Source organism: Diadema setosum, chromosome 3 (assembly GCF_964275005.1).
Source record: "Diadema setosum chromosome 3, eeDiaSeto1, whole genome shotgun sequence".
Taxonomy (NCBI): domain Eukaryota; kingdom Metazoa; phylum Echinodermata; class Echinoidea; order Diadematoida; family Diadematidae; genus Diadema; species Diadema setosum.
The window spans coordinates 13082424-13096196 of NC_092687.1; the positions used below are offsets into that span (position 1 = coordinate 13082424).

Consider the following 13773-nt stretch of genomic DNA (forward strand, 5'->3'; position numbering starts at 1 on the left):
GCCTAAAAGTTTGGCACAAAAAAAAAAAAAACAAAACACACACACACAAACAAACTTGGGTATATTCAAGCATATTTCAAATCTAAACTACAGTACATTCTTATAAAACACACAAAAAATAATAACAAAAACATAAAAACACTTACTTGTTGTCTGTGGCATCACCTCTGGCATCTTCATCATATTGTTGTTTGTATACTGATAGTACGCAGTCTCTAAGTGTAATACATATTCATCCAGGCAAAAATGGTCTTGAACCCTAGGTGCATGGTGATGCAATCCAAGTCGTCGCCAGCAAAAGAGTCCATCTTTGCCACCACTCGTGCGATTTCTTTGCAGCACACAGACTCCTTGACCGTCGGCATGGCAACACATCCTCCACTGCATGAGCACCTGAACAAAAGACAGAAATGGGGGATCAAGGAAATGAGGATTATTGCTTGCTTTCTGAAATAAAAAATGTGTGACAAAAATAACTTTTTTGATTCAAAATAACTATTTTTAGGAACACTTCCAGTATCATATTACATATGACCTCTTTCCCGAGTTCCCATCTGCTATTATGCAAGGTTGAAAAAAGTGTGTATAGCTACTGAGTATCCCTCTTGTGTGAAATGTACACGAGATATTATGTCATTGAGGCATTGTTTGCAATATATTACAAGTTTGCCAAAATTCATTATCATGCACCAAGGGCCAATATTTGCAATCCTCCCCCCCCCCCATGTATAAATACACTAGTATTAAATACTCCTAGAAGAAAAAGATGTATGTAAATCAATGAATTTAAATGAAGTAAAAACAAAATCATAATACTAGATGATATGGTACTAGATGAAACAAAAAATTAACACTTTGCTCTGAAATTGGAATGATCAGAGTTTTTCTCTTTAGTTGACGTAAACATTGATTAACAATATTACAATTGCTGAAGAAAAAGAAAAGAATTTCCACATAGGGGGGCCTAGCCCTATGTGAGGTCTAAACTCTAATAACGTTATAGATAGATCTAACAATGTTAGAACCTAGGTAGCCTACATGCAGCTACATGTAGGGCCTATTCTGCGGTAAGATTTTCAGGACAAGCAATAAAATGCAGGGTTGCCAACACTGGAAACTTATCTAGTTGAGAGTGAGACTCCCATAGGCCAATGCTATAATTCAGGAGTCAAAATGAGTGAGATCAATAGAAATGCATGCAAATGAAATAAGAGTGAGAAAGGACCAAAATGAGTGAGTCTATCAAACGGCTCAACGCTCAATGCATGAGAGTTGGCAGCCCTAAAAATGCCTGATTAAAATTCTGTTCATTGTAAGAATGCACATAAATTTCAGATCTAGGTTTTATGATCAGATAATAAGAGCAGGGATAATTAATGAAATGAAACATCATCATTCATCAGCATGAGCCCAGTGCAGTCACTGTGCAGTCACTGCAGTCACGTCTTGCACGTTGCAAGATTAGGCGCAGCTGTTGTTTGTACATGCATCAGCATCGGGAAACCGCCGGGGCTGAGCTGGTGGGAGCCCGATAAATACATAATTCCCTATTGGCTATAGTCCACAATAAAAAATGTTTTGTTGTTGTTGTTTATTTTTTATACAGAGTCCAGCCCATTACCATAAATCAACATCATAGCTTATGCAAATGTGATTGCTGAGCGAAACAAATCTCAATTCTGCTCATTCAGTTACGAGTTCCTAGGCCAGCTCATGAAAAAAAAAAACAACGATAAATCTACGCCAACGCTAAACCCGGTACCCCGAATACATCGATAGTACGGCCATGCATGGCGCGGCCAGCTTGCCGAGCGGCCAGGCTCGGCTGACAGTGACTGTGCACGGCTATGGCAAGCGCGCACAGCTCCCCAGGCCGATTGGGTAATGCACGTCGAAGCCGCAAAAGTACGGGTAAGGGGCAAATTGGTATCTAGGGAACTACCTTGGTACAGAAAAAACAGTAGAATTTCAATTAAATGAAAATCAACATTTTGACTTACCAATCTCTGTTGCCCAGCCTCCTCTCAATGTCTTCTGGCTCATTCTCGTCTTCACCTCCGACTGCACCTTCATTTTCCACTTCATTTTCGAGCTCTGGCTCAAACTGCAGCCGTAGGGCCTTATTTCTGCACGTTGAGTAGGCAGAATAACTGGAATTTGGTCATAAAATTCAGCAAGACTGTCGATGTTCGGAATCTGAACTGGAAGAGTGACTTGCGCTCTCTTCCATACTACTGTCGATTTAAAGCCTCAAGGGTTATTCATAAGAAGAATAGCTAAACAAGTTAGAGGTCTCACTAGTTGTGTTGCTATCCGCTAACAGAACTACGTGCTATAATATAGCTGAGTAGCGTCTGCTCGGCTACCGGCTAGCGCTCGAACTCGCATCGTTCTTGAGATGACGTATGAGGACTTACGCGCGCCGTGGGCGTGTTTTTGACATTTTTTCAGGGGGCGTTCCCAGAGCTGTATCTTCTCTCAAAATAACTCTTTTATTCATCAGAATCATCAAAAAGTAGTTGAAAATGCGAAATCAGCACAAAACATTACATAAAGTTGGCCTAAACCTCAAAAATAGGTTGATTTGGGCTTCACGGCCCCTTTAAACAGATCAAACTGAACAAATTCATACCACTTGGGCTCTAAGCACGGTATTGGTCAAAAGTGACAGATTTACCAGTTCATTTCGTCGTAAAATTTTAACTTTCCTGTTTCCTTATGACATGAGTTCTACCTGTCTAAATGCATGTGTTTTGGTCAAAAAGACGTCATAACGTCGTCAAAAGTTGATAAACGTTTTGTTTCTATATTGATCATGAATATTCATGAGAGATGACATAATATGCAAAAGCTATTGGCAACAAGTAAATACATTAACCTATAAGGTATTCATATTGAGTTCAAACTTACAATTATTTTATGTAAGAAATTGTATGCTTTACTGTGATATTCATTATTCAAACTTCAACTAGTGTTCAGGATGTATTTTCATATTTCAGCTGGCCTGATAAGAATGCAATCTAGTTTAGTAACCATGCCTTCAAACATTACAATCTTTTTGTACGTATCCAGGCCGTAGACATAGCATCTCGGATACTAAGGTGTGTAGAGTAGGTCATTTACATATTCAATATGATGACTTGTTTACATCTTCATTGGTTGTGTACTATACATCTACTTAAGAAGTACGCTATGATATTAGTCGTAAATATGACGTGAGACACTTACCAGTTGATTTTTTTTTTTGTTCAAAGGAATGCGACAAAAAGACGTAAAAAAAGCGTCAAAGCATGACGTCTTATTTCACGTCTTGCGTTGGTGCAAACTGTCGTTAAAATATGAATATGACGTGTTTTCAAAAAGACGTTAAAAAAGACGTCGAAATTTGATCTAAAAAGACGTCAAAAACGTAAAAAACATAAAATAATAAAGATGTTTTGAACGCAGAACGCAAAATTTAAAACCAATAAGATGTCAGAAAGACGTCAGAATATAACGTCTTGTTTTACGTCATGTGCTGGTGCACACAGTCTACTACAAGACGTAAATTTGACGTGAGTGATTCTTACCAGTCTGTGCTAACAGTTATTTACCCCTAGTAGGACCCTATTATTTTAAGACCTATTATCAAGATTTTTGAAATGTATTTCGACGTCTTTTCTCGTCACTTCCATCACGGTGACGTCATGAACTAACGTAATGTTCTCACCACAAGAGGGCGACACAGGCACTTTAGTAGCCAAAAGTGTTGCAAAATCAAAAGTTTTGAAAGAGTGTGCTATGTTCCTCACGTTTCTGAATCCACCGTGATAGTGATCTTTATTATTGGAAACTGTCGTCGAACAAAAGTAGAGGATTTTTTACAGTGTAGTTGTTTCATTCCTCGTCTGAGGAGATGGCTGGGTCGCCCATATTCAGCTCCAGTAGTTGGTCCTCCATGCTGATTACCAAAATATTTGCTATTTTTAATGTCGAAATTGGAGAGCCAAGTTCTCGTGAAAAAAAGGAGAGAAAAGAGAGGCAGATTTCGAGAAGTAACTTTGGCACTTTCATTCATTTTTTTTTTCCGAGAAAAAACCAGATCGCTGAATTTCAAATGTTAATATACAAAGACTTCTTGGAGGGACAGGAGGATACCCCCTCCTACCGCTTATCTTGCTTGCCCCCCCCCCCCCCCCCATCCAGCCAAATTCATACATGCGGCCATGCTTCCCCCGTATACTTTTTTTTTTTTTTTTTTGCGAGGGTTTAATTTTCACGAATTTCGCGATTTATTGTTGGACCGCGAATTCAAGAACACGCGAAAATGTCCGTGACCTCCTCAGTCGCCATCCAGTACGCGAAAATAACATTTTAGTAGGTCTACCATATACAGCACCGGTACCATACTATCGCTTCGCTCCATCGGAAAGGTCCATTAGTCCATTATTTCCAATTTTGACCCCTATAGAAACCCAAGTTACAGGTCTGTGAGCGCGTTGTTCCATTGTGATTATGCGTGAGTGCGTTTGTGTATCGATACTTGATAGCAAGTGTCTGGACGAATTCGTAAAAACATAAGTAACTGCTAACTGCTTCTTAATCTGTATATATATTTTTTTCTTTTTTTTTATAGGTAAGATTAATGACTATTGATGGAATCACTATGCAGAAGAATTTGGGAAGATGGTCTCCTTTCCAGACCCTGGAGTACACTGCAAGAATAAGACGAAAGAACGGACGAGTGAATTCATAAAGTGCATGCTCCAGTAAACAGAAATGCTTCATGTTTTTTTTTTTTTTTTTTTTTTTTTTTTAGCAATGACACAAATAGACACATAGGTGAAATCGAGATAATAATCAAAGGTAAAATATAAAGTAACCAGTAAACTTGTGACTCTGTTGAAATTTTGGACAATATTAAAAAAAGGTTGGCCCGTGGAGAAGTCTCAGATATGAGACTGTAAGGCGTCTCCTTTTTTCATCTTGCCGTCGATCTTTCTTTTTAGAGTGAACATCCAAAGAGAATAACAACTTGACACAATATGTTGTGTTTGTCAGTAAATTATTTTTCAATGGATTAACGCCATTTGGAATCAAGCTCTTCATATATATGAAGACCTGAATATAAGAACGACCGAAGTCCAATTTTTGGCCAGTTTGACATGGGAAATTGTAGTTTATGCACGGATTCATCTTGTGTATAAATGATAAATCCTAATTACCCCCGGAAGTGCCTGAAATGAATGAGTTAAATCTTATATTAATGTAAGAATGAAGGACTTGGGTCATTCTTACATTCATATTATAGCGCCCTCTATCATCCTTCTCTCATCTCTATAGCAGAATATTATGTATATGAATCAAGGAACGACCCAAGTCCATATGATTCAAAGAACGACCCAAATCCATCACACAAAAGGGTCTCTCCACAATTAATGTAAATGTCAATTGTCATGATAATATATGTTCTAATTTGTATATACAATGTTGCCTTCCCATCACAGTTAAATAGAACATTATTTGACAAATAAAAAAGATATGAAGTTTTTTTAAGTTTACTCGAAATGGTCTTCCATGGACTTGGGTCGTTCTTATATTCAGATACTCATATATATATATATATATATATATATATATATACTAAACACTCGCCTAGGAAAGCAGTTACACCTTGGAAACAGTGCATTGTCTTTACCAGATGTAGTCTGCTTTTGCTTGCTGATTCCATTCAGTTACGCCATATCAGTCGAGTTTGGCGAGTTTCGGTATGTTTTCAAAATAGAAAGGAAAATGGTATTCTCCTCGCTTTATGTTGCACAAGACTTTTTTTTTATAAGGTCGGCAATTTATTGTAATAACAGGGGATATATCTAAAACTCTATTTGCAATTTCATAGAGTACAGTTAAGTGAGTTCATTGTTTTTATTGTGACGATTGTTTATTATTTTTCGAAAGTGAAGAACGGTAACAACATTGTCTACTTTCACGTCCACTCTCAAAGAAAAAAAAAACAACTTTTTTTTTTCAGAATTCTCATGTAGCCAAGAGTGTGCAAACCATTTAGATATCAACACAAATTATAGGTTCATTAAGTTCCTAATGTTTTAATATTCTTACCCTATAGTTAATCCATTTTCCTTCCACTTAAACATCATTTTTTTTTTCAACTGTGCCAAGACATTGTTAAAACGTGACTTCTTTCTTGTGTTATAATGAAGAACGAAATTTGTAATGTAATTTCGGAGCAGGTTTTGTGTTAGTTGTGTTTGGTCTCCTTTATCTATTTATTAATTTTATATATTTGTACTGTATATTCATTTATGCATTTATTTACGTATTTATTTATTTATATATATGTGACCCGCTACAACAAAAGGCAATTTATTTCGTATATTACATGAACCTTTTGTAAAAGTGTAGACAATATCATTTTATGATATGTATACTTTGCATTACGTTTTGATTTTCTTTGATTGGAAATAAACTATGATTGAACTTGAACTTGATCCTAAAGTCGCTGACGGGTGAGCCGAGCATGGCCCAGAAAAAATGCTATTTTCAGGCCTTTCCTTTGATCATTTAGCTTCGAAATTTCGGCAGATGATAGAAGATACATTAGACTACAAAATTATGTTAAAGCAGAAATCCCAACGTTTTGACAGATTTTGGTGATCTGACTTCAAACTCGATTTTCTCGGCTAACCCGTCAGCGACTTTAGGATCCTTTTGTTGTAGCGGGTATTTATTTATTTATTTATTCATTTATTTATTTATTTGATAGTCTGCTTGTTTGCTTGTTTTTTACATCTATGGAATTTTATTTCATGGAGTTGAAGGATTTTACCCCGTTGCCAGGCTTGGTAGGAGAAGAAAAGCAGCCTGGAAAAAGAAGACAAAGGGCGGGTAGAAGAAGACCGTGGCCAAATAGACATACTGGGACATGAGGGGCGTGATGATGTAGGCCGCACTGTTCATGCAGCCAGACGTGGCAAGCATCAGACCTGAAAACGGAAGATAATCATCGAGTGTTATCATGTACATCCGGGTCAGTGGAGTACTGATGTGGAGTTGGAGAGTTTATGATGAGGACAGCAGTGGCTGATCCAGGAGGGGGGGGGGGGGGGCGCAACCGGCGTACGCCCCCTTTATTTTTCGTTAAAAACAAAAGAAATAACGATAAAAAATTGAAATGAAATACGGAAGTGGCACCAGAAATATATTAGTTGCGCCCCCCCTTTACGGAATTCCTGGATCCGCCCCTGGGACAATTACTGATTGCATTTCGATTTCTTTCGCTGCATGCAGCTGTCTCCCATGATTGTTCCTGGAGCGGGAGTTCAAATTATTTCATGATAACCACTACGGATTTATTATAGTTACGTAAGGGATTATTAATTGTTATATGTGACAGATTTTGTTTAGTATTTCGGCACATATCAGTGATATTTCATGATGTACTGTATTATGACACATTTATTATTGCTACAACTCATTTCGCCTTTCTGTTTTTATTTCAATGGAAAGACTAAAAAGTTTACAGTTCATGATTACAAATTGTAATTGTTTGCCATAATTATTATTTACAAAGTGAGTGGTTTTCGGCCATTCACACCCTCACACACAACCTGTCCACCCAGGTAAATAATAATGATCCGTTATGGCTCGCTTAAGGTACCGCAGCAAAAAGAAGCGAACTCCCGACATCATAGAGTGCGTACGAATGAACAAACAAAATTAAGCAATACTGTGAACGTCAAAAGTGGTATAGCTTCAAAATGTATCCTGTAAGAATGAACTACATAACAATATGAAAATGTTGTAGACTCACGGAACACATGCTTATATCAAAAACCCAATCTCGAAGCGGAGAAACTTACCACGCTCGTTTGGCTCCGCCAGTTTCGATAGCTGGGATCTTACCAGAGGGAAGCATAAAGCACAGAGGATTGAGACGGCCACACCTATTACGAATTTAAATATATAATCACTTAGGCCTTAAGGTACTGTTTTACATTGGGAGCAGTGATTTGAAAAATGTTCGAGATATCACATTATTTTGATGCATATGTGTAGGTCAGTTGTATCACACATGTCAACATCCTACCATTATAATGATAAAGATTTGTATTAATAAACACTAAAACGTAAGGAGATATCACTATTTTCCCACTTAACCATAACTTAAGACGGTTTAGCCCAGAATTGTTTTTTTTTTATTGTAACTATTGTTCACATTTTGTATATTTAACAATACTCAACATCGATTATACTGATTTGAATTTTTACATCGGATGTTTCTATCCCCAACTTACATTTAGAGCTATTTTAGCGCAATAAAGCTGGGTTTATGTTTCATCTGCAAATGGTAAATAATGCCTTTCAGAGCTATCACGGTTTATTATAGACAAGTCAAAGGACTCTCAATCATTAGGAGTCATATTATTTCGTCGGTTTTCTTGTTTTGTATTTGTTTGTTTGTTGTTTGTTTATTTGTTTGTTTGCTTCTACGCATCAAAGCATAAAAGTAGCATAAATGAAAACTATCATCGATCGTAGAAACATAATGAGTAGAGATCTTTCAATTAGTGTGTGTGTGCGTGTGTGTGTGTGTGTATGTATGTTTTCACCATTTCTCGTGACACTAAGCCTCGGCTAAAATCGGTCTCGCTTCTCGCACATGTCAAAAGATAAGCTCAGACGAGGAAAAATTCGCTGCCGGATGGGAATAAGAATGTTTTGAATCATAATGTTATTGTGTATTACAAAGTCGCAGGTCCCGTACGTCAAAGTATTTTCTCGGTCTTTTGGATTTGACATAGACTCAGTTGATTGTATTTCGAACAGTGTTAAAGGGCAGAATTACAAGATATCAAAATACATAATCAATACATGACTATAATACACGTATATTATATGTGTACATAATATATATACCTATATATATATATATATATATATATATATATATATATATATATATATATACTGTGTATATACACGCTAAACTTTTTAGATAACATCAATCAAACTGGTATTTATATTATAAGCTGTATTTGATACGTTTCTAATTATATTAGATATGTATCAAATACATCTTATAATATCAAAACCATTACAGTTACAGAATTGCTTCTGCAAAAGAAAGCTATACGTATATGCACCAATTCAGGTTATCGGGACCATTCAGATCCTTTGTTCGTAGAATTAAAAACACTAAAGGTAAATGATATTAATTACTTGCAAAATTCACTTTTTATGTTTCGTTTGTATAACGGTCAGTTGCCATCTTCTTTTTTCTCATTGTTTCATTTAAACAAGGATATACATTCTTATCCCACAAGACAATCTGATAAATTTCATCTACAAAATCCTAAAACGGTGATGGCTCTGAAATCTATCAGACACACTGGACCTGATATTTGGAACTCTCTTCCTTCAGAAATTCGAACTTTAAAGTATATGTATTTTTTCAAGAAAGCTGTAAAGACAATGCTGCTCTCTGGATATCAGTGATCTTATAATTTCATTGCAATTGTATTGTATATGAAATTCCCTCGTGGAATTATCGTTGTTCTGAATTAATTGCGTAATGTTATGTAACCGACCATGATCTGTAACTGTTCACCTGTACCTCGGTGAGAAAATACTTTGCCATGCTTTGCTATTCAGTGATCCAGGTGTTCTAACTTTGTGTAATATTGAAAGCAGACAGACCTCTCCTCTCTCCTTTCTCCTATCCTATCTCTATGCAAGTCATCCCTCCCCCTATTTTCCTATATGTTATGTATTATGTACGAGGGCTGCATGCAAATCAAGCAATGCTTAAGCTGTAGCCCTTCTGCGTTATTCATTGCATCACTGTTCTGTTGGACATTTATGTACAGGCAATGAAGAAATGTATTGCTGTATATTCTAAAGGTAATGAAAAAACTCATTTTGTTAGCAACTAATGTTCATGTATATCCATTTATATGTATGGTACCATTAATGTATATGATATATGTTTATGTATCTGCATGAGCACTGATATAATGCAGGAACCAATAAATAAAATAAAATAAATAAATAAAATAAAATGTTATCTAAAAAATTTTGCGTGTATTTTGTGAATGAAACATTTCTCTTTCCTGAGGAAATACGAGTATCCCGAATGTTGACTGTGTATATTGTATCTCACCTACAAACAGACCAGTCTGGTCTCGGGCAAACCCGACGATTACGTATACCAGTAGAATATTCCAGATGCTGAGCTGCAGGACCCAGTTTTCACTCAGAAGGCGTGGCAGGACCGCACCCCCAACGATCATTCCTATTGGGGGAAACGATAAGGAGGATATGCATTACATATCAAGAAATTATTTGTATAATGTTTATCATCTATATTATAAAGGGCTCGAGACTAACTTCTTCCTTTGGTGGCCAAAAAGAGAAGTGTAGTGGCCCGCAATAAAAGGAAATGTACAAATTCATTTTGAATAATATTTAGCTGCCCGATCGTACCACCAAAAGATAGCCTTTTTGGAAATGTTGTGGGATTGATTTCGACTTGTTTAAGTAGTTATGTTGGAGCTTCTTTTTTCCCCTCTTGCTTTCTTACCAATCGCGCTGACGATGTACAAGGTAACTTGCAGAAACGACACAAAAAGAGGTGTGAAGCAGAAGGGCGCCCCCATACTGTAGATGACGATAAGGTTCGAGAGACTCGCTGAGGCGACTGCGACGCACACCATCACAGCCATGTAGAGAACCAGCTTGTATCTGCGCATGTTGATGTTCACCTTGGCGGTCAAGACATAAAGTTATAGTGACTGTTTATGTAATGCATCGGTATGAAAAATCTCCACAATAAAGAGCTGCAAACCGTAATGAAATTGGGGAACCAACGCTATACCTTTGAATAAAACCTCAAATATAAGATACTAAGTCTTCACAATGAAGCATGGGATTCTGCAGCTTGCCAAATCCATTTTCCATTTTTCCGTTTATTTTAAAAAGGGACAACCCGCAGAAATTGTTCATTGATAATGCAGTATATCAAGTTTATCCGAAATTTTGTGTTGTTTCTATTTTTTTTTTCATCTATTTCCTAACCAAACATTATTTAGGTTCTCATGTTTTATTGCTGAGTATGTGCGCTGACTAGAGTTAAAGTTTGCAAAGAGAGGTTTGGTGTAGGCCAAGACATATTCAATTATGGACATCTTGTTTCGCAATGGATTTCTGTACATAAATTTAGGTTCGACACTTACCCGGAACATATTGACAACACCAGACATGAGCGATCTGCCTGTGGCCGTCCGTCTGTCTACAGTCTCGATAAGTACCCGGGGGAAAATGATATAGATCAGGGATGCACTAGAAGTGGCGAATGCCAGAATTAAGGGCGTAAGGAAGACGTTATATTGCTCGCCGCCTTCGCCTCGGCCGCCAAACTGCAACAAGAGACCGAGCGAAATCTGCCCGAGCGCGCTGCCGACAAACGCGACCGTCTCTAGTACCACTACGCGAAAGGTGCGCGACTTCACTGACGTCACATCCGTTATGTACGCTGCCGCCGTCGACTGCGTGAGGGCGGTAGACCCGCAGAAGCCCGATATGAAGTCCCCGGCGAAAAATACGTAGAGAGAGAGTTGGAAGCGGACGATGGCAAAATACACAATGGACTGACACCAGAAACCCAGGACGGGAACGAAGAGGGCAGGCTTTCTTCCTGCTCGGTCTCCCATGAAACCGAACCAAAGTGCTGTGAATAAGTCTGGCGAATAAGACATGGCAGATGATTAATTTTCTTAATCTTATTTGTATGACCGTAATCACTGTGAACCTTATCAATCCTAAATGAAAGAAAGATATTATTCAGAGGGGTGAAGGCTCAGGTTTCAGTCTGTAAATTAATTAACAAACATGTCGGAATTTTTTTTTTCCCGACATGTTTGTTAATTTACAGATCAGCAGTTGCGATCTTAACAAATTTTCATTTGTAGAGGGAGACAAACTGAAGAAACTCAAACCTTATCAATCCTTTTGTACATAACTAGAAATGAAACGTACACTAACCTCCATTCGCGATCCCTCCCATAACAATTAAGAACTATCGCATTACTTGGATCTTGTTGGTTAGAAAAACTCATCCTCGCAACTTACAAAATTAAAATGACGGATTGTATCTGAGAGCACACACTTGATATTCTTAAAGGGGATGGCTAGTAACCGATCAGTGGGAATCAGTGGGAATGCTGAGGGATGATTGTTCCAGTCCTTGTGGGATTCATTTAAGAGTACATTATATATCTACTGTTGTGTGAAAATTATTTGCTTCAGAACGGTCTCATATTCAAGTAATGTGCAGATTAATGTCCCGTCACTGACCAGGCACGCTAACCTGGAAACATTAAACTGCACATTACTTGAATATGAGACCGTTCTGAAGCAAATAATTTTCACACTACCATAGATATATAATGTACTCTTAAATGAATCCCACAAGGATTGGAACAATCATCCCCCAGCAATTCCCACTGATCAGTTACTAGCCATCCCCTTTAAGGCGTGTAAGAATTCAGTTCGCAAGTGTAATACCTTCACCACCGAAACAAAAATAGAGGGGATTAATTGCCTCGGCAGTCGAGACATTAGCCAAAAATGACAGTGATTTTTTTTTTTTGTTTAGTTCAGTACTGTGAATGCGCAGAGACAATGATAGCCTTAAAATACCGTCTGTGGTTATCAAACACTGAGAATCGATAATTTTAGGATTCAGGGAAACATGACTTTCCCTGCCATACATGGCGAACTGTTTGAACGCTTTTGCACATACAATCTTAAACTGTATACAATAATGATAGTGAAAAATAATAATCATCAATAACGAATGGCTGTGCACTCATATCTAGCGAAAACGTCAATGAGAGTGCCCCCCCTCCCTCCTCCGAGGAACGATGGAAATATTGACGAGGATACTTTTGTTAGATAAGGCCCAATTATATTACTTATAGTGGCGGATCCAGAGGGGGGCGCACCGGGCGCGCGCCCCATCTTTATTTGTTGTTAAAACAAAAGAAATAAAAAGAAAAAGTTGCACCAGAAATATTGTTGCCCCCCCCCCCCCCCTCCCCCTTACGGAATTCCTGGATCCGTCCCTGTTACTTACGATGTACTTACTCGGAACAAACATTGCTAACCCTAGGTACAGCAGCCAGAGTGACGTCACAGACTGGACTTCTTCGTTTACCATGTTCCCAGAGCTCCCGTTCACATTTCCATTCCCGTTACAAGTAGATTGGGAAGCGTTGGGGGTCAGCGAAAAGTTGTAGTCTGCTGCGACACGTGCGTGAATGTACTCTGCTTCCAGGGTGACCAACAGCCTGTACGAAAAACATGCGAGTGTCACAGGCAGCTCTATTGTCATAAAACGTGATTTCGCCCTCTCCAGTTCACATTTGGCAACAGCCTCTCCGTTGTCTTCAGAGTTGTTTATGAGGCGTTGAGTCGGTGCAGCAGCCGAGTTGTCGGAGAGGCATTCTGAAGAAGTGTGAATAGCGCCACCAACCGCTTTCCTGACATGTACATTGCTGTCGTGATTGGCCATGACGCACAGAAACTATTCCAACTCGGCGCTTAAGAGAATGGAGGAAAGAAAAAGTAGTCAGAAACTCTCAAAGTGTAAAGAGAGAGAGGAAAAAAAATAAGATCTCAAAGCGCATGTTTCAATGAACATTCATAACCAATCCCCAATAACAAACAATCATACAAACAAATAACTGTGTTTACTGTTGTTTTTCATATCATCAG

General features: G+C 38.0%; 1 protein-coding gene across 1 annotated transcript; it reads right to left on the reverse strand.

Moving 5' to 3' along the window:
* Positions 1-215: 215 nt before the first annotated feature.
* Positions 216-13570, reverse strand: LOC140246556 (proton-coupled folate transporter-like). The gene is made up of 8 exons (XM_072325899.1): positions 13144-13570; positions 11232-11737; positions 10580-10760; positions 10160-10291; positions 7860-7943; positions 6827-6983; positions 2001-2126; positions 216-393 (listed from the first exon to the last, which is right to left on the reverse strand). The coding sequence occupies exons 1-8, from the start codon at positions 13568-13570 to the stop codon at positions 216-218; spliced, it is 1791 nt and encodes a 596-aa protein (XP_072182000.1).
* Between the last annotated feature and the right edge of the window lie 203 nt (positions 13571-13773).

What these genes read in the sequence shown, in the direction of transcription:
- LOC140246556 (XM_072325899.1), bottom strand. Translation starts at nt 13,570, where the DNA reads ATGGCCAATCACGACAGCAATGTACATGTCAGGAAAGCGGTTGGTGGC. An exon ending in GTGTTGTCAATATGTTCCGG is followed by an intron (nt 10,761 to 11,231) that starts GTAAGTGTCGAA and finishes TTGACCGCCAAG; the next exon opens with GTGAACATCAACATGCGCAG. An exon ending in GGCGGAGCCAAACGAGCGTG is followed by an intron (nt 6,984 to 7,859) that starts GTAAGTTTCTCC and finishes TTCCGTTTTCAG; the next exon opens with GTCTGATGCTTGCCACGTCT.